The sequence below is a fragment of the Colletotrichum aenigma genome (assembly GCF_013390185.1).
Source record: "Colletotrichum aenigma strain Cg56 chromosome Unknown KSG_Cg56_contig07, whole genome shotgun sequence".
NCBI classification, from domain to species: domain Eukaryota; kingdom Fungi; phylum Ascomycota; class Sordariomycetes; order Glomerellales; family Glomerellaceae; genus Colletotrichum; species Colletotrichum aenigma.
The window spans coordinates 1,627,473-1,655,431 of record NW_023500913.1 but is presented as its reverse complement, the minus strand read 5'-3'; the positions used below and the strand labels follow the sequence as shown (position 1 = coordinate 1,655,431).

The 27,959-nt window shown below is 54.3% G+C and overlaps 6 protein-coding genes across 6 annotated transcripts; 2 read left to right on the top strand and 4 right to left on the bottom strand.

Moving 5' to 3' along the window:
* Positions 1–1,538: 1,538 nt before the first annotated feature.
* Positions 1,539–3,526, bottom strand: CGCA056_v010710 (Zinc finger CCCH domain-containing protein 45; the record flags this gene model as incomplete). The annotated part of the gene is made up of 4 exons (XM_037325957.1): positions 1,539–2,147; positions 2,201–2,715; positions 2,773–2,832; positions 2,887–3,526. The coding sequence occupies 4 exons, from the start codon at positions 3,524–3,526 to the stop codon at positions 1,539–1,541; spliced, it is 1,824 nt and encodes a 607-aa protein (XP_037175976.1).
* A 7,358-nt stretch (positions 3,527–10,884) lies between these two features.
* On the top strand, positions 10,885–11,330 carry CGCA056_v010709 (uncharacterized protein; the record flags this gene model as incomplete). The annotated part of the gene is made up of 3 exons (XM_037325956.1): positions 10,885–10,918; positions 10,969–11,044; positions 11,171–11,330. The coding sequence occupies 3 exons, from the start codon at positions 10,885–10,887 to the stop codon at positions 11,328–11,330; spliced, it is 270 nt and encodes an 89-aa protein (XP_037175962.1).
* A 1,527-nt stretch (positions 11,331–12,857) lies between these two features.
* On the bottom strand, positions 12,858–13,731 carry PRE7 (Proteasome subunit beta type-6; the record flags this gene model as incomplete). Its single annotated transcript, XM_037325955.1, has 2 exons — positions 12,858–13,545; positions 13,625–13,731. 2 exons carry the CDS (start codon positions 13,729–13,731, stop codon positions 12,858–12,860), a joined length of 795 nt encoding a protein of 264 aa, XP_037175963.1.
* Positions 13,732–14,317: 586 nt separating this feature from the next.
* Positions 14,318–20,385, top strand: STT4 (Phosphatidylinositol 4-kinase STT4; the record flags this gene model as incomplete). Its single annotated transcript, XM_037325954.1, has 6 exons — positions 14,318–14,500; positions 14,572–17,882; positions 17,931–18,549; positions 18,596–18,802; positions 18,853–19,140; positions 19,192–20,385. The coding sequence occupies 6 exons, from the start codon at positions 14,318–14,320 to the stop codon at positions 20,383–20,385; spliced, it is 5,802 nt and encodes a 1,933-aa protein (XP_037175296.1).
* A 755-nt stretch (positions 20,386–21,140) lies between these two features.
* On the bottom strand, positions 21,141–23,605 carry MTP7-0 (Metal tolerance protein 7; the record flags this gene model as incomplete). The annotated part of the gene is made up of 6 exons (XM_037325953.1): positions 21,141–21,385; positions 21,653–21,858; positions 21,959–22,057; positions 22,135–22,248; positions 22,353–23,003; positions 23,184–23,605. The coding sequence occupies 6 exons, from the start codon at positions 23,603–23,605 to the stop codon at positions 21,141–21,143; spliced, it is 1,737 nt and encodes a 578-aa protein (XP_037175297.1).
* Positions 23,606–26,395: 2,790 nt separating this feature from the next.
* Positions 26,396–27,445, bottom strand: ade5 (Phosphoribosylglycinamide formyltransferase; the record flags this gene model as incomplete). Its single annotated transcript, XM_037325952.1, has 7 exons — positions 26,396–26,486; positions 26,543–26,641; positions 26,699–26,761; positions 26,818–26,839; positions 26,918–26,932; positions 26,985–27,046; positions 27,108–27,445. 7 exons carry the CDS (start codon positions 27,443–27,445, stop codon positions 26,396–26,398), a joined length of 690 nt encoding a protein of 229 aa, XP_037175294.1.
* Positions 27,446–27,959: the final 514 nt, after the last annotated feature.

Genomic DNA, 27,959 nt, shown 5'->3' with positions numbered 1-27,959 from the left:
GTTCAGCACTCGGTTCTGCTCTGTAGTTCATCAACAGCGCATTCTGATTGATGCTATATGTACCCGACCTAAACAGATAGATCCCGGGAGAATGTTTCCTGCCTTTCGTCGCCCACCCAGGATTTAGAGTTTCGGCGTTAGGCCGGGGCCCCGCTTAACTGCCGCTGTGCGACCTGTCCATGAAGAAGTATCTGACCAATCATATATCCAGTTCCTGGATCAGACGGGCTCTCTTGGACGGACCCCTGTACTGCTGAGGCCTGGACTGGGCGATTTCCATCTCTCACCCTCTCCACGTCTTCCTCTGCCCATCCGAGAGAGATGTCCTCCGGAGATGAGGGGTCTAGACCTTACATCTCCTTTCAGTCGTCTCGTGACGCCGCTCAGCTGGTTTCAATTCGATCATGGGCGTTTACTTAGTGCGACCATTGGGACGGAACGTCCGGCGCAGACAATGCAGGCTGATGACTGAGGCTTGAGTTGAGGAAAACGGGACCCCAAATACCCAACACCTACTCCAGCAACGAAAGGTATGAGTGGCCCGTTTCCAATAAGTGTGTCACATACTGCGTACACACACACACACATATGCTCTGACGAAAGCCGAGAGTCAATGTCAATGTTTGGCATAAGCCCGCCTTGGCCCTGAAATCATTCGAAACTCTTCCTCCGTCACGATGTAACGGTGCACCGGCGCTGCGATTCGCGAACCTCGCTGCACACACAAGCGGCCACGGAAGCCAGACCAGATTGACCCTAGCAGCATGTCCAGGTCGAACACGGCGTCCGACGGCTCTCCAAATCTCCCCGCAGCAGCGCTTGCTACAGGGCCCGCATCTTGAGCGGCAAGCCGACCTGGACAATTGACGGTCAACATCGCGACATTTCTGGTACGTGCCCTCCATGCCAGCGGCGGCCTCTCCAATTAAACTTTGTCCTTGCATTTCGACTCTTTGACCCCGGGTTCATCCCTTCCCGACGTCTAGGGTCAAGCCACAATGTGGATGTCGCCACTCCTGAGTGCCACAGTCGATCGACGACATGTCTTGGGACTGCGCAGCGCACAACCTCATCATCTCAATTTTTATTCTTTCTGGTAGCGCAGCAAGTCATTCATATCACCAGGGAAAATCAGTTGGGAAAAGGCTGATAATGAAGCGTAGGGACGGGCACCAGCCTGCTGACCTGGCCTTGAAGCCGGCTCACGCCGCGCCTTCATGTCTCTGTAGTTGTCCGTCTCAGCAAAATGCTCCTCTCTTTTCGTGACTCGGGCCATGCCTAGTGTACATTGTACCTGCTCGTAGAATTAGACAGTCGGATTAGGTACATTGAAGACCAATATCGTATAGCCAAAAGTCCCATCTCTGCGCTCGTCATGGCCCGCATATGCGCTCGTCGTTGAAGCATGCTCAAAACCATCATCGTCAACCATAAATATCCGATCCAAGGTAAGTCTTTCTTTCAGGAAATTCTGAGTGAGAACCACATCTACCGCCCGACGAATTCGTTCAAGCAAGAGATGGCTCAATCGGCTCAAATCACTGCTGGAACTGCGGCCTCATCGGCGGATATCCTGCAATCATCGCCATCCCAGGTCGCATGGCAGCTGGTACTGCCCCGGGGTTCGGAGGGCTCTGAACACGATTGAACAGACCGATTAGTCTTCGTCCAACGGATGGCTCCAACTCCGTACCGTCCCGCGCAATCTTGACTTCTCGGTTCGAGTTCCACGGGTTCCGGAGCCCACGTGTCCGATAAAAGGGCAATCGCGCGGTCGACAACCATTCCAGCTTGAACGGCTTGCCCCATGCCTTGTTGGTCGTGCCATCTCCTTCCTGATTCCAACTCTTTCTGCTGCTCACGTCGCTTTGCTCCTCCTCTTCGTCGCCGCTCTCACCATCTTCGCGCTCTGCTTCCCAAAAGATTGTTCCCCTGGCCGAGTCGTCGATGATCCTGCCCTTCGGCGCATAATCGGTGGCTTCGGTTGGGATGGCCTTCGGTAGGTCGGTATCGTTCGCAGACTGTGCCTTCGGAGCGAACTCGATCGCGGCCGCCGGGTCTTCATTGATAGACGATGTCATCCTCGCGTAACCGAAATACTCCCCTGACTTGTTTGCAGAGAACACAAGGTATACATTGTCCACAGACTGCTAGATTGTCAGTCAAGTGCACCCTTCCGCGTTCCCGACTTTCTGCTCACCTGGAAAGCCCCGTTCAGAGTCTCCTCATTGTGGGATTGGGTGGCCCAGATACCGGTCCTCACGCTTAGCTCTAGGTCCTCGACAGTCAGACTCTTCAGAACGAAGAACTTGTCCTTTTGAGGTGCTGCATCGACCGATGTAGCCGGTTTGGTCTCGACCGCCTCAGGAGCTGCCGCTTCAGTCGAGGCTTCTACCACTGTCGGCTGCACAGGAACATCGTGCGGAGTCTGGGATCCCGATGACGCCGATGGACCAGTCGGTGCCGTTACCCCAGTCGCGCCTTCTACCGTGCTCTTCCTGAGTCTACTGACCAACCGGACAGACTGGAATTTCGAATCGTGGAGTTTCTGCTGCGCCGTAACGCATGTTGTTTCGTCCTTAAAGTTTGCGAAAGCGCAGTTGCTCTTTGAGATTAAAAACAAGGATTCGAGTCCATTCGCTTCCTTGCAGACGTGGTGTACTAGGCTCATGAGGTCTGTCTGGGGCGGCAGATTTCCGATCCAAATCGCATGGCCTATGTTTTGTCAATGACTTTCTGCCTTGCCTGGCGGAGGACAGTGTGAACTCTTACCGCTTTGTCGCGGCTTTCTCGGTGGCCCTCGAACGATGCCAGATCTTCCCTCTCCTTCCTCTATGCAAATGTGAGCACCAAGACGCAATTGCGAGTCTTTCGGAGTTGACTGACCGCCGAGTTTGTGGTTTGGAGAGACGTTGACATTAGATTGATCAACGCCGTTGATGGGCGGCACAATTCTCGGATCGGCGTGTGCAGTGTTCGTTGTCGAAAGGTACTGCGCCGCGACCATGTGGTTAGGCATGGCCTGCCCCTGGTGAGGGTAGGGACCCGGCGGATAGTAGTATCCTTGGGGTATGTGGCTGTTCTGCGGATGGTTCATGACCATCTGGTTCGGGTAGAAGCCCATGTTTGGTCGAGCCTGCTGCTGCGTCGGGGACAGTTGACTTGCATAGTAATGCTGCATTTGATGGTGCTGAGGCATGTAGTAGTGCGGGTTGCCCATCGGCATTGCTGCTTGGCCGGGATACTGGGGAGCCATTTGAGGCATTTGGGGCATCATGGACGGTGAGGACGCCGCAGGGCTGAATCGTTGCTGCTGTTGGTGTTGCTGCTGGCCAGCAGGCAAATATTGCCCGTGTCTCATGGAACCTTGAGGAAGCGCGTTCGCCATGCCGTTCATGTTGAAAGCCCCGGGGCGGCCAGGAGCGGGTTGCTGTGCCATGTCGAGCTGGGATGAAAAGGCATGCTGCGGGGGTCCGTACTGTTGATGCTGCTGATACTGCGGCAGAGTTGCACCTTGAGCTTCCATTCTTGACTGTTCATCAAGAAGATATGGCGAGGCACCTACAGCGTTCAGGCCTTGGTGAGATTCCACGACTGGATACTCGGTGGCAGTGGGTGGGGGTTGAACATCTCCCATTTGTAAGGTGGTTGGTGCAACCTGGGACTTGAGTATACGCCGCCCACAAGCTGTCTCGCCCAAGTTAGCAAGCTCGCCGAAACCCACGAACGGTGCCAAACGGCGCCAGAAGCAGGTCCGTTATGTAGTTTATACCTTCCGCGAAGCACTAGTTCAAGCCTCTGGCTGCTAAGTTGACAACTCTGACTAAGGCGATCCCGGCAGGAGAATTACAAAGATATGATGGATGTGTGCTTCGAAGCGCCACAGAAGAGATTGAGCTATTTGCAGAAGATGAGTGACTGCCCACGTTGTGGCCAATGTGGCTAGTTTGCACAGCCTTTAGGAGAAAGGGGGGGGGGGGTTTTCTCCGTCATAAAAAGTCACGCTTCCGAGCGCCCCAGGGTATATGTGGCAGTAAACCCTGCTCAGGATGAAGAGTTGTGAAAATGTGGCTCAATGGAAATTCCTGGAAGGTGATCAGCTCGTGTGGGCGGCCAATGCCGATGCAGAGAAGAGCCCGACGCAGGGGGCACGGCGTAGCCTTGGGTGCTGGGGTAACGGGGGAGCTGCCGACGAAAGGACGGGACGAGGAAACGAGACGCGAGGGGCTAGATTAGGGAATTCCAGGCATGCATATCGTGTGGAGATGTGCAGCTGTCTGGGTGGTGCAATCGCCACTAAACGGGGGCTGTCTCTTACCTGAACTTCGTGGAGCTGAGGCAAGCGTAGCTTTGCCGGCAGAGTTCGCGGATAACGTGTCCGATGCTGGAAGAGTGCACGCGAGGCGAGGGATCAAGCCGAGCAATGTCAACCTGAGGAGACTGCCGGACTCGGGCTCAACGAGTCAAGAGTATGCGCAGAGAGCAGTCTGAGAGGGAGCGAAAGAAGACGCGAAGAGCTAAGGTAGGCGTAAGGTGAAGAGCGTGCCGATCGAATGACATTCAGAATAGCTCAGGGGGATGTCTGGCGAAGTGTTTCCTGGCGTGACCGTTAGAGACCTACTACCATTGTCAAGTGACGGAGACAACACAAAGGCTGGCTTGACCTCAGACGTCCAATGATATTTATGGAGGGAAAAGGGCAAGAGCCATCATGAGACCCGGACAGTTGCAGACAACCAAAGAAGATAGCGCAGGGAAGATGACGAGTTACCGGTTGGAAGGTGGCCAATACCCAAGTTCGAGGATCTGGCTAGTGCAGACAATGGAGATGCCGGGAAGTCCAGTTTACCAACTGATTAGCAATATCGGGGTCTGGACGGGCAACTTTGGCAACAAGGCTCTTCGATGGGCCAAGAGAAAGGTTTTTTTTTTCCCCCCCCTCCTTGGCGCGGACCTCAAATGAGTAGTCGTTATGTAGATGGTACCGGACAGTCCTAGGATTCAAGACCGGGGGCTATCGAGGACGAGCCGGGAGAAACGGGAGGCGTATTTGGAGGAGCGAAGCGGACTGGTAGTACCGCGCTGGGGTAAAGGCGGCGACGTCTTCTGCGACAGCGTACTGTAGTAGCTTGTATGCGTCCACGTCGCCCCCGGATGGTAACCGCCAGGAAGAGGCCGAGATGGCAGTGCCGTTCCACACCGAGCTGTTTAAGGAGAAGGGAGTGAGAGGGACAGTGGACTGGCAAGACGAGATGAGAGCAATCGGGCCAGGCAGTGGGTTAAGTGGCGTTCGGCGAGGGGTGGGTTTAAGATCAACGAGGTGTAAGTGCCGAAACAGACGCAGACGCGAAAGCCGCTCGAGGAGAGCTCTGAGACGATTTTGGCGGATGGAAGCTGCAGCCATGCCAGTTCAACCTAGGTGGAACGGGGTCCAAGAAGGAGCAGCGAGGGGTGATGATAGAAGAGGCGGATTGAGAGCTGCGGGTAAGGGGACATCCTTGAGGGTGGGAACGAACTGATGTGCATGGCCAGGTGCCCGTTCTGGAGCGAGGAGCAGCAAATTGGATGAAGAAAAGATGGGATTTTTTTTCTTCGGTTCTTGGCTGCCGCTCTCAGATGTGCAAGGGACACAGATATGGTCGGGTGGCCCTCCCACTTGACCGGGCCACGAACTAAAGTAGGCAAGGCTCTTTGCGACTTGTCCAGAGAGTGGTCGGTAAGGTTTCTTTTGATATAACTTCAGACATTATACAGCCAGCCAGTGTTGACGGGAACGGAGACGGAATGTCGTACTGCTTGAGTACGAGAAGAGGAAGACCAGAAGACTCGGTCGGTGTCCGGTGGGCAGCAAAACAGAAGAAACAGGACGGAGACGGAGAAAGAGAGTGAGTCGCGAGACCAGGTCGAATCGAGCAGAACGGAACAGGTGGACGCCCTCGATGGAGAGCGACCCAGTCTTGTGGTTTGCCACTCGACCCGCAGGGCCATTTTCAATGTCGGGATCCAATTTGCTTGGGTGCGTGTAGTGCAAGCCGACCGAGTACCTAAAGAGACAAGCCAGTTGCTGTCGAGTACTGATTCTTACCCCCAATTCGATGGAGGCCAACGGGACAGAAACAGAAAAAAGAAGACGCATAGACATGGAGTTTGCTTGCTTGGCTGTTGGGGATTGCTCTCTCTTCTCCGGCAGCCTCCCAGCCACATCGAATCCAGCCGGATTCGCCTCCCGGTACGTACATTCAAGGTAAGGTACTGCTCGAGGTACATGACTTGTACAAGGAAAGGTACCTGCAAGCAAGCTACCCGCAATTGCAATGCAAGGTGCCAATTCAAATGTTGCTGATACTGCTTGTTTTGGTTGCGTACCAATAAGTCATAGTTGCCGTTCATTGCCGTCATTCGATGGATCGTCAAAATCGCCCTCACTTCGTCTTGCGACCGTCAACGGGTAAAGATATGCACCTGATCTATCAATAGACCATCGTGCCCCCTGGGAGTGGGCATGGAACAGAGGACCCTTCAACAGATCATCATCTGCTCGTCATTGCTTTTTCCAATTGGGCTCCTCGGGTGCTTTTGCATAGCTGCGACGCAGGAATCAAGCAAAGTGATACGTCTGTAAAAGGAAGCCCTGGGATGCCGATGGTGGCACAAACATTTCATCTCCTCTCACTGCACCCCTGGTAGTAGGCCCAAGCCTCATTTTAGGCTTTAGCTATCCGTACCTTGCCTGATCGACCCAGAGTCTCTGGCGTGATGTGATCAGAGCTGAGCTCGCCTGGGCTGGGCGTCTGGTATTGGCTTCTGCTTGGGCTCCCGACATTGAGAATCCGGGGGCGGCTATGCGCTTCGGAAAGCCAATGAACGGAATGATGCAGACTCCCAGGCCGGAATTGATGATGAGCGCGATCTTATCCGCCAGAAACACGCGAGGTCTGCATGTACTTCGTGGGTGGTCGATAGGCATTGGAAGAGGTCTCATGTCTCTCTGTCTTTCGACCTTCCGCCCGTCTCCGTCGACCGTTGGTCTCTCGGCAATTTGGAATAGTACGCCCAGTCGTCCACAGCGAAACCGCCATACCCAATGCCTCATTGTGCTCCCTGACGCCCCCTTTGGAGTCATGACGTATTTGAACATACCAGCCAACATGACTTTTGTTCTGAACTGGGTGGGAAAAAAACTATGGCGGATACGCGGCTCGGGACACGCATGGGCTTTCCGTCCGTCGTCTCAGACGGACAATGGACTGGCCCAGGCCATGACACTACCGTTGTTCCTGTCAGGCCCAAACAAGGGGCCTATTGTGTTGCTGGAAGCAAGCGGAGGGCCATTTACGAATAGCGCGTGGTAGGCCTGCAAAAGTCGGACCAGGCGGAGGGAGCAAAGACTGCATCCATCGTACCCCGCCGTAAGCAAGCGAGCAAGCAAGCTGGACGTGGTGGGATGGCGTGGTTCGGCAAGGTGCGATCTGGCAACAATGTCTCGATGGGCGGGAGTGTCAGGGTCGCAATGCTGCAGGAGGTGGCAGGCGAAATAAGATTAGAGGCTCGTCTCGCCGCGTACTGCAGGAGCAGGAGAGCGGCAAAGGGCCAGGCTCGGGCTAGGACTTGTGACTACCTATGCTGCGGCGGTATGTCAAGCTGTCAGCCGCATGGCTGGTACTTCAGGGACCGTGAGTGTCGTGGTGGGTGCGGGGGGGCCGGTGGTCTAGACCGTTCTCCCCTTACCCAGAACCCATCTGGCATATCTAGAGAAATTTCTGGCGCGGGCGGCCTATCATTGGCCCTTCGCCCACAGGTGGTCTGATGAGGGTGAGGGGTCCCAAGGCCAGAATTGTTTCGTTCCGGGATGCCTCGCGAACGGCGGCAACCGGTGAAGGCAAAAGTACGTGGAGTCATGTCCCGCAATTTTGGGAGGACGGCCGAGGGTATTGCCTGTGCCTGTGTGCCTGGACGTGATTTTGTGGGTGGTGGTCTGCTTGTGTTTGTTCCGTGTAAGGTGAGTGGCTGGGCCGAAGAGCAGAACCAACCTACTCTGTACCTGAGAAGAGAAGGAGGAGGAGGAGGAGAAGGAGGAGGATGGAAGGTTGTCGGGCGGCACACGGGGGGCCAGGTGAGGTGAGGGAAGGGCAGCGAGTTGGAGCAAGCGAAGACCGGGGCGGAAGACAAGAAATGCGGTGCTCCCGCCGCGGGCCATCTAATGCTGCTAATTCGCACCCGAGTCTGAGTGGACCCCACACTTTTCACATCCAGGCCGGTGCAGGGCAGGGAACCCAGGTACGAGTCGGTTTTTCACAGTGGGAAATCCAGGGCACTTCAGGTCTGGCATCTGGACCCCACAAGACGCCCCACGATCATAGATGAAGACCGTATCGCGCGCAGTCTCCGTACCTACAGAGTACAAAGGTGTTGGTGGTTACTTTACGCAGTACCTTAGTGTTGTAGGGTGGGTAATTATTCGTCTGCCACCTACCTCAGCATGAACATGTGCGTCTCCCGTGCCGTTGGGCGACGTCTATCCCAATGTTCCTATTGGAAACCGGCATTCACTCCGGCTTCAGCGCAACTTGTCTGTGTCCGTCCTGTCTTGCATTGTCTCGCCTTGCCCTGCTTTTCCTGGCCCTGTCTTGGCCTGCCTTCGCCCTGCCTTGCCTTGCCTCGACTTGGCCATTTCCTTGACACGACGGATACCCTAAGGTACGAATGTACATACATAGGGTTCTGACTACGTACCTGCCCGCTGCTCGCCTCGTCTTCCCTGAACCCTCCCGTCCATTCCCCCCACTGACACCGCACTGTCGTCACTGTAATTGCCAATTGATGGCCCAAAGTATCGATTCGTGTACCGACGACGTACCTGATCCCGAAGCACCGTCGCCGGTCCCCTGATCAGTTCCCCCCCTCCTTTGCATGCAGCCAGTAGTGACCTTGACGCCAGTGGACCCTGACCTGGCAGCACCAGTTTTTGACGACGTCCAGACACAGAAACATGGGAATCTCCAAACTTTTCGATTTTTTTCCTTTGACATCCACTCCGAATATTGCAAACCCCTGCCGCCTTCCACGGAAGTAGTGCCTAGCGCTCAAACTTTCTCGCAGCCTCGCTCCGTCAATCGTTCCCCCCCCCCCGCCTCCCCTCCAATTCATCCCACCATGGAATCCCTGGTTCCCTGTGCCTCCCTCTGCCGCCCGCCATCTCGAATTCTCTGTGGCAAATCCCTTCTCTGCACCCGTCAGAACCGCGAAGCCGTCCTTGAAACCCTGTTCCTGACAATCCTGAACCTCAACGCTCGAGCTACACATGGACCCTCGCCCGTATCCGTACCATCTGCCCAAAAAAAATACATAATCTGGATCCAATGAGCATCCTCGACTTCAACTTGCCTATTCAAGCTTGCAACGACCGGATCTTTTACTCCGTGGAGAAGCCAACTCCAAACCAACAGCCACTTCATTCGGATATGTGGCTCGCCGAAATCATGGAATCCGCTCCTGGGTGAAGCCCGCCCATGTTGCCGGCTCTCCACTGACCAGGAAGCCGCCGAACCACCGCGACCATGCATGCGCCGCCCAGGGATGCGGCTTGCCGGTCGGACAATTTGCCACACTGACCAAGCCTTCCTTGACCGGCGCCGATCATTAACCTATGTGCCCGAGATCTTCATCGCATCCTTCAAGACTCGTCACTGCCTGCACTGCTTTCGCATCATTATGATCTTGCCTTGAGATCATGCTTGGAAACTCCTGCCAGCCTTCATCCCGCCCATGTTGCAACAGACGCCCAGGGTCTTGGTCTTCAGCCTGCCATCCCAGCCAGGAGACAAGGCCCAAATCTGTCTGTCAACCCTCCTTATTCGAACTCTAATGGCAGTTGGAACTGGCCTCCCTTCTTTTTTTTTTTTTTTTTTTTTTTTTGCACCCTCTCACGCAACTTAATTATATCCATTCAACGGCCCAGTTGCATCTTGCGGCACTAGAATAGCAGCACCGTCCATGTTACAATGCACTCACTAGCCTTCTATCATACTCGGCCGACCGACACCGAAGAAAATTAAATGGTTGAGTACCTGTATGTTTGTCCGTACTTTGCGGCGTAGGTTTTTCTCGCATTTGCGTCACCCATGAGACCGTTATGACGACATTGAGGTCGTCTCACTAGTAATCCTGGCTGTCTATAGTCCCCCCCCCCCTGCTGCTGGGTTGCTGGGCTGGCTAATGCACTCTAGTTGATGTGTGCCAGCGCATGCAAGAGGATTCATATGGCAAGTGCCCGAGAGCCTCCAAGCGGCGAATGAACATTTTTGCAACTTCGAGAGCACGCTATGTAAGATCAATACGGATTTGCACAATACCCGAGGCGTCAGGAGATGGTTTCCCGCGTTTATGATCACCTTACAGGTGTTGAAACCGCTTCTCGTTGGTGGCATACTAGGTAGTGCACCCGATAATTACGTGCCGCTTACGTGCTCGCGGACGTAGAAGTGACATCCAGTTGTTATCTGATTTGAGCAGAGACAGCGCTAGGTGGTTAGGTTTGCGTTCGAAAGCCCTGCTTGGGCTCGTTCGCATCTCAAACCACATCCTGCCTAGTGCACCGAACATGTGCTTCTGGTCGTCAACTGCCATGGCTTGGTCTGATGATACACCCATACATTGCCGCCTCAACGATCGCTGTCCAGCCAGCAGTCCACTCGCGTCGTCGTCCGGCGTCGACTTTTGACAGCCTCGCGCAGGACTCCTTCCGGCGAAACCTTTCGGTGGCGACATACCAACGTCGGCGTCAAGAACGTTCTGCAATGTCACTCGCCGGGTGATCCATGCGTCCGAGACCATCACCCACGTTCGTGAAGGCCAACCAGTTGCTTTAGCTATTACCAGTGAGGAATGAGTCGACGTCTAACTTTGGGGGGTAACCTGAGTTAGGGACTTGGGTGCCAGATGCCCAATCATCCGGCTGACCTCCACAAGCATTGGAACCATGTCCTGGCAAGCCACACTCTGAGCTTCTTCAGCCACGTCTAGCCATAGTAAGTGATGATCCTCTGCAAATCTCATGCACATCTGACGACGATGTGCGACAACCGGCCAGTGTGTTTCTGCGGTATGTTTCTACAACTCTTCAATGCTTGGCACCAGGCATACGTAAGACTGAGCCGTATAAGTCGCCTAGAGAGCCTGACGGGGGCGAATCCCCTGATCTGCCGCTGCCCACAGAGAGACACACACACCTTCGTCTTGCAACCAAGTCGGCATCATCCCCGCTGCCGGCGCGAGCCGGCGATCGGACATTGGTGCGGCGGCTTGACTTGTCAGATGCCCTTACGCACTGATCAAGCAGAAGCTCGTCCAGCCCCGCGAGGATTCCAACGCAAAACCGCCATGCCACCGTCGCAACAAGGGGGGCAGGGGGGGGATGAAGTTCAGCTGGTCAGGGCCATCCTGTCTTTTCGTCCCGTCGCCGCCGCCGGGTGGCAAACACATAGCAGACCACCTGGTTTCAACTACTACCGAAAGATGCGGCGGTGCTGTGGCTTTGTTGGGTTCTTTGAGGAAGTTTCGATGAAGATCGCGTTCCTCGGGAAGTATACGTCCTGCTTGAACAAGCTTACTGCAGTAGCATGTTTAGGCTTCTTTTTCCAGTTACTTGTCAGCTGCGTTTCGTTTTTCCGGGTATCTGGAGCGGTCTGCAGTCCGCAACTCTGCATCGCGCGGTCGTGGCAATGATGGAAAGCTGCTCACCACATCCCCATCAACCCTCCGGCGGAGACACATTCGCCTAGTCCGAATGTTGGGCTGTCGTCAGACTAGACCCTAGTTGTGACTCCCCATTCTCGTTCGAACCGCGAATGAGCCGTCGGGATTCCTGAACGCCAGGGCCCTGTTGAGCGGGAGCACCGTTATTGGCTGTGGCAACTAACCTCATGTTCTACGACTATATGCGGATACCTGCCGACTTGACTGGTTCAGCTAAGCCTCCGGAATCGTTGTTGACCCCTGAGCAAAGTGACAAGTCGACCGTGATCCTCAGGAGCATCGTCTGTGGCGCACATGGACCTTCCGAAAACCCGGCAACGACATGTCTCGCCTTCGTCAACAGCCCTCCCCGTGAGCTACCGAGACGTCAACCGAGACCGTTTATGGACGCCTTGATTCGTCTGTGACCCAAGAGCCTCGCTTATTCGGGACAGCCCGTCATCTGACAGGGACGACGGAACGCATCCAATAGAAGACGGAATCCAGACTGCGAGGCATCGCCTATGGGCCCCTAGTGTTGAGCTGTGAATTTAAATCTGTAGCGGACATGGGCCTAGGCTGCCGTCGCCCGTGAGAACGACGACATTGCCTAGAATGGAAACTAATACGAGCAATTTTCGTCGACTGCAAAGGCTCTGCCCGCTACCTCAGTCTGCCGTTCAATCGATGTTAGGGTTTCTGACCGGACTGCGGATTATGCAGCAAATCCATCGTATTCGTAGTCGCCTCCGACAAGCTGGGGGATTGCATATGAACCATAGACAGTGCTGAATAGGCAGTTGCGTTGCTCAACGCCATTCGGCATGTTGGCGCCTGGTAGAAGCCCACCCAAGGCTGGCGCCTCCCTCCATGAAAAGTCACAAACAGCCCGGTATGCGACTCAATCTCTATGTTTCCACTTCACTGGCCGACTCGAGATTGATGATCAGGGGAACTGCCACGTCATTCGACAAGGCGAACGTTGAATACTGCTTTGGGAAGGACAAAAGGGCACTTGATTGATCCATTGGTGATGTTTGGTCAGCTGAACCGGCGATGATGCTGTCTGAAATTGCTACCTGCCTCGTGTTGTACAACTACCCCGGTCCCGAGTTCAGGCGACCTTAATCCTTCTTCAAGGGCAGAAGAACCTCCTCGACTCCATTCTTGGTAATAATCATCATCTGCAAATGATCACCGACCTCGATGTGTCTCTCCACAGCTCCGTCAAACGCATCCTTGACAAGTATCTCGGCCTCCTTCCGCTCCAAGGGAACGCGAGGACGCTCCTGCAGCTCGTGGCCCACACCGCTACCCGGGACGTACTGGTTCTTGAAGTTGACCTGGTTGTCGAGGAAGGGGGTGATCAAGCTGGCGGCAGCACCGCCAGCACGGCTTTGCTCGCGCTCGTAACTTCCGACGGGATCGTAAGAGAAGACAGCGCCAACGCCATCCTCGTCGAGGCCGCCGAGAATTGCGTAGACGTAGTATGGGAAGAAGCGCTTCTGGTAGAGGATGGTGGAGAGGCGCTTTGCGCAGGCGGTGACACTCATGGGCTTACCGTGACGGTAACGGTAGATCTTGCAGATGGTGTCGAGACGGTCCTTGAGAGCTTCGCCGTCGGCGGCGAAGCCAACGACGGAGAGCAGAATGGTAGCGTCTTCTTGTGATGAGGTCGTTCCGCCGATCTTGAAGACTTTGGGGGTGTATCTGGAGTTGATGCTATAGCCTGAGGTGCTACGGGTGTCGCCGGCCATGATGGCGTAGTCGGCACCGGCGATGGCCAGGGTCGAGCCGCCATTGTCGGTGTACCTGTTTGCGGAATTGATTAGCCCTCAGAAAGTCCAAACGTCTGTAAGGGAGGAGTTTTAGAATGAGGGAGCTTTCTTACGGGTTGAAGCGGTGCTCTCTGAATTCACCGTTGACGCTCTTCGGGGCATCGGAGAAGGAGTAGTTGGGCCCGTTCATCAGGGGATTTTGGCTGAACATGGCAGCCATCGTTGCGGTATTATCGTTAGGAAGGAAAGAGAGAAAGAGGATTCGTTACTGTTCGTGAAGGTATCTCGTTTCGTCCAAGGCGTACGTGTATGCCCGTCGGTTCGTTGGGAATGCGGGGAATGTCTTTGCTATGATGGAGGTCAAGGCTGCGACGATGATGATTGAGGTCAATTGTAGTGGACTACGCACGCGTCAAGCTGGCAGCCTTGCCAGGTGGAGGTGGGAGCTGCAAGCTGGTAATGGCAGGGGTAGCTGGTAGTTTTATTGCTGACTAAGACTGGACGGAAATGAGCTGGCTCAGCACCGACATCTTGCCTGCGCCTAGTGTACAACAGTAATTGGCGGGCGCCAGGGGAGGTAGGTGCAGGGATGAGTGGCTTTCAGATGAACGGGATATTATTTGGGGGGAAGCACGTCAGGTGTAGCCATCGTCACCGCGCAGTTGCAGCAAGGCAGGCAAAGGATCATACCTTCCTGGATACCGCTACCACGAAAAGCTTCATTAATTAACGAATACTATTTATCACGTCCAGCCGGTGACGGTACACCCTCTTTAAAGGGTCTTGCACCCTTTACGGCAGCGAAAATGACCCGCGACATTCGGCAGCGAGCGCTCGAGAAGATCGCGTCTCTGTCCGCTGCCAGCTCCAAAACATCCTTTGATCGGTCCGATCTCGACAAACTATGCAAGGCCACCCAGTCCTCTGGCAAGGGAGTCAATGGCTACTCGGCAAAACAGGCTTCCACGTCGCTGGGGAGACAGCCCATGGTACTAGGCCTTGGTCATTGTGCCGTTGTTCCTCAAGATCCGCAGCTAACACGTACCCCCTTATTCTGTAGACGATCCGCGAATTCGAGGTTCTGCTGTCGTTGTGCAAAGCCGCCCCTGCCATCCAAACAAGCCAGAGCGCCCAAAAACTCGTCCACCAGTTGACCCCATACGTTCTCGAGGCACACATCCAGGTTTTCTCGCCGTCGCCCTTCTTCCGCAAGGTCGAGCCATCCCCGACCGAAGCACTCGCTTTCCATGTCACGGCTGCGCTACTCTCTCTCGGTTCCCAGTACGACGACTTACATGAAGAGGTCTCAGACAACATATGGGCTTTCGTGAATGCCTGCGATCATGTTGCGGGCCGCGTTGTACCCCCAGGGGCAGACGACGAGGACCCGAATTTGGAGGACGCCATTAGAACAGCGACGATTGCCGTGTCGCTGTTGGGCTTCCTTGATGCAGCCTCGGCGCAGGCGGACTTTTGGAGAGCCGGTGGCAGATACTCTCTGATTACACGATTCAGGGACATCCTGCAGCAGCCATTCTTGACTGCTGTTGAGACGGCTTTCTCGACGATCCGAAACTCGCAATCTGCAGACCGACATGCCAAAGAGTGGAAACGTTACCTTCGTCACTATTCTGCTGCCGGACGGCCCCTGGGAGCTGTTCTCTTACAGCGTAGCTACATGTGGCTTCTAGTTGCTGGCACGTCGCTCCTTGTCACCGATGCATCTCTCTTGCGAGGCACTCATATCCTCGACCTGCTCATGTCAGGAGACGGTGCCTACAGGCCAGGCTCGCCTCGAAGCCCGGATGCTGACTACCGGTCTCTCGATATGTACACCGCCATTGCTATGGAACAAATGAACTACTTGGAGGCGACCGCTGATTATCTTCAACTCGGGTCGTCATGGCAGCAAAGACTTGCCTTTGCTGTAAAGTCAGCCACTCTCGTTAGCTATCTCAACTGCGCGCTCATAAATGAGGAGGTAGCTGACGTCGACAACCTCATCGGATGGCTAGAAGAGACACTTGCCGACCCCCTTCAGATGGCGGACGAAGCCTTGGCGGCGACTGTTCTGAGATCTATCGCGTTGGCGTGCAAGGTCTCACCGACTTACGCTACAACCGCAAGCAGGCTTTTGCCTCGATTCATCGTCCAAAGCGCACCCCATGCCCGCACTGTTGCCGTTGCTTCTAAGAGTCTGGCTTACGTATTGAAAATGCTTTCTCACGATGCCGTCATTACAACTCTCTACACTCTCGGGAACGTGTTAAGTCCCGGTTCCGACAGATCCATGGCTAACGGCACCAACGGCGACTTGAGTATAGACGGTGCCAATGCCATTTACCCCAACAGGCAGTCAACTGGTAGCAGCATCTCTCTTGCAATCACCGGCGAGGAAGAAACAGCTATGGTCTATGGAAACGTCGTCCAAGCCATCTGTGGCATTGCAACAGCTTGTAACGATGAGAAGATCACTGCTTTGGCGCAAACGATGTTGTTGCAGAAGATCGACAAGGTGAATAGCAGCGTCGACGCTCAGATCATCATCGGCGCCGCCGCCCTCGCGCTGCAAGGTGGACAGCTTGAATTCCGATCGCTGTTAAAGGTGTTCTCCCGAATTTGCCACATTGGGGTCGTCGATCACAAGGACTTCCTCCTGGTGGCTGTGATGAAGGCGAGGACGTATATATCGGCAAACTTGTACAAAGACTCACCTCTGTACGAAATTTACTGGGAGTACTTGCTAGAGAGCATCATCTCTATGGGCGATGTACATCAGTCCAACCATACCAAGGAGGCCGATGTGCAGCTAGCCGCTCGCGAGATAGCCGAGCTGTTGCACCCACTAGCTGTCCTCATGTCCACTAACGATCTTGCCTTCACCTCTGTCACCGACGATGATTCGCACTCCTTAGTCAGAGATGCGTGGTTCAACATTGTTGTCCATGGCTTTACGACACAGACCGACATGGGCAAGAGATATCTCAACGAGCTGCGGGTTATGGCTGTACATTCGCCACCACTCGTCGCCGAACAACGAGGCGAGCAGATCGAGAGTGACATCGAGCTAAACACCGTCTTGCGTCGAGGGATGAGCAACGACAGGGAGACGATGCAGAAGAGACAACTCACCGAATTGATCCCTAGCAAGACCACAGAGATTAAGGGTTTGAGTTACCGCAAGGTGATCTTCCTGCAGGCAGCCTATTTGGTTGAGAGCCTTCGAGCTGATGCCGGAGACTGCACAAAAGCTCTCTCATACTTCCTGGAACCCAGCATGCGTAAAGGGGAAGTTAGCAGTACCATGGAGGGCATTGCCGCCGCAGTGGTAGACAAGTATCTACGCAAGACTCTGGGCGGTGCCGATGCCACCTTTTCAGCCCAATACGCTGCCAGTCAGCTCGTTGCAATCTTCTGCGGCTGCTGCTACCGGATCGAGCGCGTTCAGCAAGCAGCCTTCAGTTGCGCTGACCGTATCGTCAGCCAAGTGCCATCGGCGTTGTGCCATAGATCCTCTCTCTTCGCTCTTCTGGAGCTCCTGTCATTGATGTGGTCAAGTTGCCTCGAGGCAGAAACGGACCTCTATGCCCCACGGTCAAAATTCACGTCCAGCCTTGGGGACGTGTCTGTTGAGCTGTCCGACGACTACAGCTTCAGACGCCACACTTTGGACATTTTGAATCGCAAAGCAAAACAATGGGTGTCTAGCGTAATTAGCATTGCTCCTCTCGACATCAAGGGGCTTCTTCAGACATACTTATCGGAATTTGATGACGAAGGCGCCTATGGCCATATTTCCCTTGGCCGTTCATTTGCGATCGAGCTCGGATCTCTCATACCCTCGACGGATCAAAGACTGCAGTCTCTTGACCGCGTCGGAGATTGCAACATCAATACTGGCTCCGACTTCGTTGCTCAGTACACGACTCGCCAAGAGTACCGATACGGAGAGACGCTGCCGGATCGCGGTAACGAGCTCGTTAACTTCATGCAATTGAATCGTAGGGCGTCTTTCTTGCAGTCATCGGTTTCCTCCGCCAGCGAAAGCGCCAACGCCGCGACTGCGCTGGCACATGTAGAGGCTCGAATCAAGAGCAAGAAGAACACAGCGTTGAATGAGGTTCGCGACATCTTGCGCCGGGCTGCTGCCTTGCTCTGCCGCAGCGACCGTGATGAGTCCGCTGTCGCACACTACCTCGTCAGCATTCCATTTGCTATGTTTACAAAACAATCAATCAAGCTGGGCGTTTCTCTTTGGTTAGGGGTCATTAACGAGAACCCTCGCCTTGAGCCAAGACTTCTCACGGAGATCGCCCAGCAGTGGGAGGGCACCATTCATAAAGGGCTTGGCCTCTTCAACCCTTCAATGTCGTAAGTCGGCTTACCCATTACCACATCTTTTCACTCACCTTAGTACAGGCATCCCGATCCATTCTTCCTCAAGGAGGAATTTGCGCCAAGTGATCTGGAGGCTCTGGCGAAGCGTAAGCAGCAAGTGCACAACTTGCTCTCGCCACACATGCGCTTACTGCAATTTTTTGGAAGCCACTTCAACGCAACCCGACTGGGCAGTCCAGATGTTCAACGAATCTTCTTGCGTCTCCTCGACGTGACTCTAGATTCTATACGGACGTCGACACCTCATCCGATGGCGCGAGAACTCAGATTTCAGCTTGTGTTATTCGGACTCAAGGTGTTGCATGTCTGTACCACAATTGGCGCCATCGCGCAGTGGAGGCTGAAGGAGAAGTGCCTATCGGCTGCCCTCAGCTGGTTCAGGTTCGCGCCGAGGTGGTCTTTTGGCAGCAACATACTTCAGCTCAAGACGGAACTTCGCCTCTTGACTGATATCGTGGCCGCTTTAAAGAGCGTTGCTTTCATTGGCTCTCACGCTGTGGACAGCATCAAGTCGCTCCAGGCAAAAGAGCAATTGCTCGTGCTGCTCCTGGAGAGCGAGCTGACTCGATTGGCGGTATGGGTGCATCCTCTGGGTGAGACTGGAAAGGCGCAGGCGTCAACTACAAAGGCTGCAATCGAGGTGCGTACACAACTGTGTATCGACGTTTTCATACTGACAGTTTCAGACCTCCCTCACCCCCCTGATCAAGGTCGCATGGGCCGAAGACCCCGCCATTGCCATTGAACTCGTTACCCGATTCCCATACCCCCGTATTCAGCGCGAAGTGAGATGGCTCTTAATCAACTTCCCCCAGAAGGCCATCTCGGAACCTGAGGGCTTGCCCATCCTTCTCGGCGGTTCTTTGCCAAGTGATGTCAATTTCCAACTAAAAGTATGTCTCTTTCCACGCTCCATCACATGGTCTCCTGCTAACCATCGTAGTATCTGCTGTTCTGGTCGCCCGTGAACCCAATCACAGCCGCCACCTACTTTCTTCCTGCCTATCGGAACCACCCGTTCTTGATCCAGTATGCAATGAGGGCTTTGGAGAGCCACTCCAGCGATGTCACCTTCTTCTACGTGCCACAAATTGTCCAGACCTTACGGTACGACGCCTTGGGCTATGTGGAACGGTACATTCTCGAGACCGCCCAATTCTCGCAGTTATTCGCGCATCAGATCATTTGGAACATGAAGGCCAACGCGTACAAGGATGACGACGCCACAATCGTAGGTTACACTCAACATATGGAGCAAAATGTAGCGCTGACCACTTCATAGCCCGATGCAATTAAGCCCACTCTCGACAAAGTCATGGAGAAGATGATTTCAAGCTTCTCTGACGTTGATCGGACCTTCTACGAACGCGAGTTCTCCTTCTTCGACGAGGTCACTGGCATTTCGGGTAAGTTGAAGCCTTACGTCGGAAAACCAAAGCCGGAGAAAGCACAGAAGATCGAGGAAGAGCTGCGCAAAATCAAGGTCGAGGTCGGTGTGTACCTCCCCAGTAACCCCGATGGCGTTGTCATCGGAATCGATCGTAAGTCGGGCAAGCCTCTCCAGAGTCACGCCAAGGCGCCGTACATGGCTACTTTCCGCATCAAGAAAGCCATGGGTGGTCTCGAAGAAGTCAACGACATGCTCGAAGAGGCGAACAAGAAGAACCAGCAGCCCCAAGAAAACACGATTGAGGTGTGGCAGTCTGCCATCTTCAAGGTCGGCGATGACTGCAGACAGGATGTTCTCGCCCTGCAGATGATCGCTGCTTTCCGAGGCATCTTTCACAACGTTGGCCTGGATGTGTATGTCAACCCATACCGTGTCACGGCGACGGCCCCAGGTTGTGGTGTCATTGATGTGTTGCCCAACTCTGTCTCTCGAGATATGCTTGGGCGAGAGGCTGTCAACGGCTTGTACGACTACTTCATCTCCAAGTACGGCAACGAAGACTCGCTTCGCTTCCAGCAAGCCCGCAGCAACTTTGTAAAGAGTATGGCGGCCTATTCCATCATCTCCTTCCTACTGCAGTTCAAGGACAGGCACAACGGAAACATCATGATCGACGACGCGGGCCACATACTGCACATCGATTTCGGCTTCTGCTTTGACATCGCTCCGGGTGGTATCAAGTTCGAGCGCGCGCCGTTCAAACTGACGCAGGAGATGCTGGCGGTCATGGGTGGCAGCCCTCACCACCAATCCTTCAAGTGGTTCGAGGAGCTCTGTGTCAAGGCCTTCCTTGCATCTCGTCAGCACTGCGAGAAGCTCAGTCAGATTGTGCTTCTGATGATGGACTCTGGTCTGCCGTGCTTCAAGCCTGAGAGTGTACAGCACTTCAAGGAGCGTTTCGTGCTAGAGCGCAGCGAGCGCGAGGCGGCTGACTTTGTTAAGGACTTGATCCGAAGAAGCGCCAACAGCTATTCGACTGGCGTGTACGATCAATTCCAGCTCTTGACCAACGGCATTCCATACTAAGTTCTGAGGATGAGGGGCGGGAGGAAGAAGGCGGTGGGACACGGAGGTCTCGACATGACGGCGTTGTTGACCGCTCAAAGCCAACTAGTAACTAGCAAGCGTCTCGCCCCTGGTTTCTTGTTGGTTGGTGTTCAAGCCTTTGATGCTGCTGATACACGCTCCTCACATGCCCGGGTGTTTTGTTTTCCATGAATTCCTTCAATCCTACACTACTATTGTACATGTGCGCCACAAATACGCACGCTGATAAACAATGACACCCTGCCTTTTTTGCCCTATGAGATTCCGGCTCGTCTGTGAGAGGTTATTTTCGGCTTGCGCCTCGTCTTTCTCTCTCTCTCTCTCTCTCTCTCGCTCTTTGCTCCTGGATCATGCACCTGGAACTTGTTGTATGCCGGGAAAGGATACGATGGGTCTCCAAAACATTACGCGCCGGCCAGACCCTTGCCAACCGATCACACCTTGGCCAGTGAAAGGCCATGCATAATGCTAAAACAAAACATGAAAAATGAGACACCTTTAAACAAACCTCCGATTTCAAGTCGACGAGACTTAGTCGCCGGAGAATATCCATGATCCACCCGAGATGCTGCCTTTTTATTCTTTTCCGTCCCGTCCGTCCTTTTCTGTGTCTTGTTCTGTGTTGAACCACATCTCCCGGGCCGCTACCACCATCCCCCTGCTTGGCTACCGTTCCCGGAATGATCTGCACTGGACATGTAGTCGGCGTACACCATCGCCAGATCCAATATGAATTATTGCGTGATATGTGTGTCGACGTTGTACGTGGCGTAGTCGACGTGCACAAAGGCCCGGTCAACAATGGGAACCGACTCCAGGAAGTAGGTCAAAACCTCACTGAGATCGTGGCTGTCCTTGAGCGGCATGTTGGCCGAGAGGACAATGTCAACTTCGACGAAGAGCTTGTCGCCGGCATGGTAGGCGCGCAAGTTTTGGATCTGCCTGATGGACGTTGCGAAGCGCATGGTAAGGTAGAGCACTGTTGTCTTAGGTCAGCCCTGGCCACCGACAGAACGACCATGAAGTCTGAAGGTCAGTAGCATTGCCGCCGCCCACATGCCCGAGATCCAGCTGCAGCAGTGGATGGCTGCAAAGGAAACGCGCGGAGGGAATGAGCAACAAACAAACGGGAAGCTTAGGGGGTTGGCATGGGTGAGGTATAGCAGGGTCCAATTATAGCAACTGTGGGGAGACGAAACGACAGGGGTAGCAGGGAATAGAGAGCAAAGAGAAATCATGTACGCACAGAGGTTTCTTTCATCCGAAGTGGCCGAGAAACCCGTCAGGTTGCGAACGTGGTGCATTGAAGTTTGGCTCCAATTGAAAATTACGACAGCGGAAAGCAAAAGACCGCCGAGAGCATCCAGCCACCATATCTTGGCATAGAAGCCGACGATGGGGAAAAGGATGGAGCCAGTGTTGAAAATGACATCGGTCATGGCATCGTCCGCCCTGCGTATATTGTTAGTAACCCCAGTTCAAAGATGTGCCGATCAGGAGTCGGCAACGTAAACAACGTTGCGACAAAGGAGGGGGCGGCAACACAACTCACAGGGCTCGAACGCTGGAGTTCTTGATCACACGGCACCAGAGCCAGCACAGGCCCTTGATGACGACGGTCCCAACCATGATGGCGATGGCCGGAATGCCTCTGTGTATTCCCGAATGGTTAGCGGTCGCACAACGGCGGAGCGGAGCTGGAGAACCGTAGCAGTGGATGCGACTTACAATTGGATGATGTCGTGTTCAGGCGACATGAGGCGTTGGATGGCTTCAAGAGCGACCTGGCAGAACGATGTGACCATGACGATGGAGAAGACCAGAACGCCAAGAGGCTCGAGACTGGAACGAGTCAGCACACGTCTCGCGGGATGTAACGCGGAGGCGAACGAGGGTGATGACAAAGAAGGGGTAATTATGGTATAGAAAAGAATATTGAGACTCACCGTCGTCTACCAACAGGGTACGAGTGCTGGTCATTTTGGCTGGCAGCAATGAGTCTAGTTGTGGTCCACACGATGGCGGTGCTGAGGAAATCGAGAACGGCGTCGACCAAGCTGGCGAGAACGGAGACGGAGGGGACAGAGAAGACGACAATGATCTTCCCCAACAGCAAGATGCCGTTGGCAATGAAATTGACCCAAATGGCGAGGGTGACGATGGGGTCACTGCTGTCGACATCGGCATCCTCGAGCCAGGGAATTTCGGGCTTGGGGGCGTCTGCGTCTTCGGCTAAACCTTCCTCCTCGTCGTGGCCGTTGAGCGTTAGGAGTGGGGTGGACTCGGTGGGCCGAAAAATGTCCTTTGGCGTGCGTTTTACCTTTTGCTGAATGCTGTTTGCCGAACTGCTGTGCTCCGTGCTGCTGTTTTGGACTGAAGCAGTGCTGCCATAGCCGGGGCCACCGCGCGACGGAGGGGAGGTAGGAGTTGGCGACTCCTCGGTGATGGTTTGGGGCACGTCAACCGGGCGAAATGCTGAGGCGTCCAGAGCTTGGTGGTACTCGTTGAGCAGATCGTGGGGTACTGAGGAATCCAGAAGCTGGTCGATGTAGAGGTACATGCGAATGAGGTCATTGTTTCTCTCGTAATATTCGCGTCTTTGGGCAGTTGCCGGAGGCGTCAGTCAGCATTCGATTCGATACGGACGGTTTTGTGTCTCTACGAATTGGTGGTGTTTGGACGTGGGCAAGGTGCATTGGCGGCAGACATGAGCATCGCGAGGTAAGGTACGGTAAGGTAGGTAGGTCTGTAGGTAGGCAGCCATGGCACACACTCACATAGGCTTTGACATGGCCTGGAGCTCGGCCTCGGTCTTCCAGTAGCGTTCCCATTGATAGCGCGGGTTGCTGTTTCCGATAAGGCGCATACTCCTCATCTGAGGGCCAAAGATGATCTCGCTCAGTCGGCGCTCCTCGGCGGCGGAGCGGCGGTGGTCGTCGTCCGAGTCCCTGTGGAGGAAGCCCAGCAGCGACTGGCCCTCGTGATCGTCCTCATCGTGGCCCAGCTGATGGTAGGCCGGGCTCTTGAGAGATTCGCGCAGAGTGGCCGAGGAGCGGTTCCTGATGAGAGTGACCAAGGCGCCGCTGCCTCTTGTGGTCAAGGGATAGGGATCGTGGTCGGGGTTGAGGACGGAAGGACGCTTGAAGGAACCCACTCGAGGGCTGCCGGAGCCATGAGGCTGCTGCTGGGGCGAGCTCATGTTGGCGGCGACAGCAATTGAGCAAGTAGGGAGCCAACAGGTGCGTAGTGGTAGTGGCAGTGGCAGTGGCAGTGGCAGTGGCAGTGGCAGTGGCAGTGGCAGTGGCAGTGAGTAAGTAGTAGTATGACGACGGATTGGAGGCGGCGGCGACTGGAGCGAAATTGGGGGTGGATAAGAGGAGGAGGAAAAGAGAAGGAAGAAGAGAGAGGAAGAGAGAAAAGAGAAATTCTAACCGGGCGCTAGATGAGGGAGAGGCGAGGCTAATAGATGAGATTGATAACCTCGTGGGGGAGACGCGCCGCGATGATGAAGATGGGCCCAGAGGGTCTGAGGAGAAGCAGAGACGAGAGCCAAGACTTTCAGGTCCAATATGCATGCATGCATGGTGAGGTACGGTACGGCACGGTAAGGTATGGTATGGCACATACCTAAGATCCCTTCCTTCGTTACCTTACTCCGTACGCCGTGCGCCGAGCAAAGGACGGGACTCAGAGCTCGCCTCGTCTGGAGCTTCCCAACCTTCCCGTGGGGCTGTGATTCGACGGCAAGGGACGCTTGGGGAGCTCGACGCCACGGGCTCTAGCAGACCCGACTAATGTTGTATCGAAGGGGTGGGCTGCAGGCGTTTTAAGCTGTCGCTGCGCCATGGGTAGCTCTCTCTGCCTATCTACTCTGCCTACCTAGGTTTCTACGCGTGCTGCCTCTGTTTTTTTCTTCTTCTTTTTTTTTCTTGTATCTTCGTTCTCTCTGTTTCTTTAGAAAGCTGTCTGCCCAACATGATTGCCAAGAGAGAGTGCCTACCGCACCGTCTTTCGCGGTAATATCTGCTCAACATGTCCACACACTCAAGGTTTGCCCGCGCACCCACACACCATTCCCACTCAAGCAAATTAGTTTCCAGATCCAGCAGCTAGAGCAAATGGGAAGTCCACCGTCCGGGACCCTCACCTCGCGCCAAGTTGCCATTTCAGCCGGTGTCGGCTCTCCGCAATGTCCACTGGAGAGCCTGTGTGTAAAGCCCCTCCTCGAAAGCATTAGAAATCTCGCCTCCCTCTCCCTGTCTCTCTCTCTCTCTCTCTCTCTCTCTCTCTGCTAGACAGACTGGGTTGGACCTTTGGGCTGCCGGGTTTCGTGACTTCATCGCATAACCTGCTTGACGCCCCGGCTGCGGTTGTAAGGCGAGCCTTGAGAACGGTCCCTCCATCACTGCTCGTCTGCCTGTAATGAGGAAGCCGACCTGACTAAGTAGTCCGAATTCTGAATGCACAGATCTGAAGAAACGGAAGCTCTACTCGACGCCAAGATTGGATCAAACGACAATTGTTTGCTTTTGCTCCTCTTTTTCCCTCCCCTTTACCCCCTCCTGACACTCTTGTGCGAGGCGCAGCTCGTCGGCATCGCGTAGAGTGAATTGACGTGCAAATCCAAGAGTCTCGAATGACTGGAGTCGTTTCTTCCAGGTCAAAATGGCCAACCAATGTTTCATAGAACAAATGCAACCAACCTTGCAACTTGTCACCCGTGACTTTGTCAACCTACCTAGGTACCTAGCCAAAGAAACCCCTTCGTCGTCTCCAAGCCCCATCTCGGCTTGGATACTCTATTCTGTCTATTCTGCACCTGCCATTGGCTCTAGTCGGCTCCTACAGATGTCGACGTCGGTTTTTTTTTTTTTCTGTGGTCCCCCTGCTCGCAAACCTGCAGAAAACGGCAGAGCCGCAAGTCCATTCGACAACTCCTTTCAGCAACTTTTGGCGAAGTCGTCATTTGCTAATGCCCCTCAACCGGCTCCGATTCCCTCGCAGACAAAACCGACTGGTCTTTCTCATCCGACCCGCACGGTGATTCGCCTCGGCATTGGTTGCTGCTTCCCTCACATGCGAGATGGGATTCCGAGCCGATCGAGCTTGAACTACATCATCGGCAGCATGGGCTTGGATGGCGGCTAATGTTGCTTTTGATTGTCTCGTTGCTGTGGCCGTGTGAGATAGTCACTGCGGTCCCAAATTGTATATTTTGGCAACTTGTCATGCTTGGAGCCCTTGCTGTCGTCGTTATTCTTCATGTCATTATTGTCATCATCCTCATTACTTCCATCGCCATTGCCCGCTGCATTCACAAACGCATGGATGCCTTCAACCATCCACCTTCAGGTCTCCGGCAATCGATGTCGCTTCCCTCCATCTACAGCGATGCATCGCAACCAGGAGACAGCTGGGTATTGATTTCATCTTCTACAGTGATCACGATTGTCCCTTGGCTTGACCACTGCTTTCATTGCCGCATGCCAGTTCTCATCGAGTGAAGCAGACAGGCGACGATCTCTATCTGCTGAAGTCCACGTTGTTTGTGCTTCTACGTTGGCCTCCTCTCCTATCATTCATACGATATGTTCCTGTGTCATTGGGTCTTTGCCTGATTGAATGAACCTGGCCGATGTCAACTCTCCCTCCCTTTCAAGCTGACCTTGTGCTTAAATTACTAACCCAAAGACCAGTCGAGGACTTGACTGGCTGGTATGTCAGAACAGAGGCAACACAATCATGATGTGCGACCAAGGAAGTAGCTTTGCTCATCGGCGGAGTGTGGACCTTGTGATGACCAGAAATACATCCATCTCATATCTGAACCAACCCGCAAGAAAGACAGAGGTAAATGAAGGGCACTTCCACAATACTGCTAATGCGCCTCGTGCGCACTGGCCTACCTGCCCGTTTTTCAGTCTTGATGGGACGCTTGTTCGCAACACCCTTCTCGGCTCTCCCCTGCCTTCGGCGCGGATAGCTGACTTTACTGCTTTTTCTGCTGCTTCTTGGCCAAAACTTCTTCCGAGACTTGAGCTGTGGCCTTGACGATGATGTCATGCTCAACATCGTGCATCCTGCTGCTAGTGAGTCGAATGGAATGGTTGAGGACGTTGTTGTGGGAGTACACTACCTCTTCTCCAGGTCTTCCAATTTGTCGGTTCGGAGGACTTCAACCTCTTGAACCAGGATAGGCTCACCACGATCAACCTGGGCGATCACATAGTGAATCCTTCGAGATCTTGGTCAACAGCTGGGGTCTCTTTGGGGCACCACTCGGGGTTCTTACATGGCACCCGTTCGGTTGTTCTCCAATTTACCAGCCTTGAAATCTTCGTATGCCCTGCCAATACTGAGAGAGAGTCAGTTTGTTTGCGATGTGTAATTGAAAGGTGCCAAGTGACGTACGCGTTGGCGCCATCGTAACGGCCTTTAGGAAGACGTTAGCAAGCACCCGACCGCCGCTACGCCAGTCCGTCAAGATGACAACAAACGAGAAGTAACGTACCGGGCAGCGCTGGGTCTATCGCCATGGTCAGCAAACGTTAAATACCTGATGTCGAGAGGTAACATACGAAGGTTTATCACCGGAATGCCAGCCGCGGCGAGCGGGTCCAGAAATGGCTCGCTGAAGACGCTGGAGGACTAGTCAGCATCGCTCCGCAATACAGCCTCCTCGGAGATGGTTATTCACGTACTGCATCCAGCCCGCGAGAACGACAAGATCGGGCTTGTCCCCAAGGACTTTCTGAGCCAACTCGGCATCGTAGCGAGCGCGGCCCGCTTTCAGCTTGGCCTCGTCCTTCTCGCCCTTCGCCACGAAACCTTGAGAGACGAGATTGAAGTAATCGTGAGGGATGCCGGCGTCCTTTGCCCTTTGCACTGAGAAAGCCTTTGCACGATTGACAATGACTTTGATGATCTTGCTATTGGAAATCTGGCCATTCTGAACAGCATCAATAATGGCCTGCAGATTTGTCCCGCTCCCCGAACACAGAATGGAGATGCGGCAAGTCTGGGCGTCGTTCGCAGCCATGGTGAAGTAGACGAGGCTGAGGAGAGGGTGGTTTGTGTAGGGGCACCAATAACAACTGATGGCCAAGACGAATTGGTGAGATGCGGAGTACGACGACAATCGATTTGAGTCTTTGACTAAGAATGTAGGATAAATCTAGGCCTTTGTGACTGTCTCTCCGGCTTCTTGGGTCTTGGGCCTAGGGTTACTCGGTGGCTCCGCGGCGTTGTGTGTCGTCGTACTGGGAGATACTTCCGGGTTGGATTGCTCAACGTGAGGAAGGGGGAAAAAAAAATAATCGGCGGTCCTGAGGGGTAGCGGGGGAGCCCCGCGATTGGCTCGTCCGCCAGCGAAGTTGGAGCGGCCGGGCTGGGGCCGCTGCCCGGGCCGTAGACGGGCCTCCGACCGAGAAAATCTGGAACTGTCTTTACCAGCTGCTCATTGGGCAGCCTTGATCCATACTGCATAGTAGATGCGCCGTCCAGGTCCAAATCAATCAGCTCAGTGGACACGACAGGTTCAACAGACGGCCCGG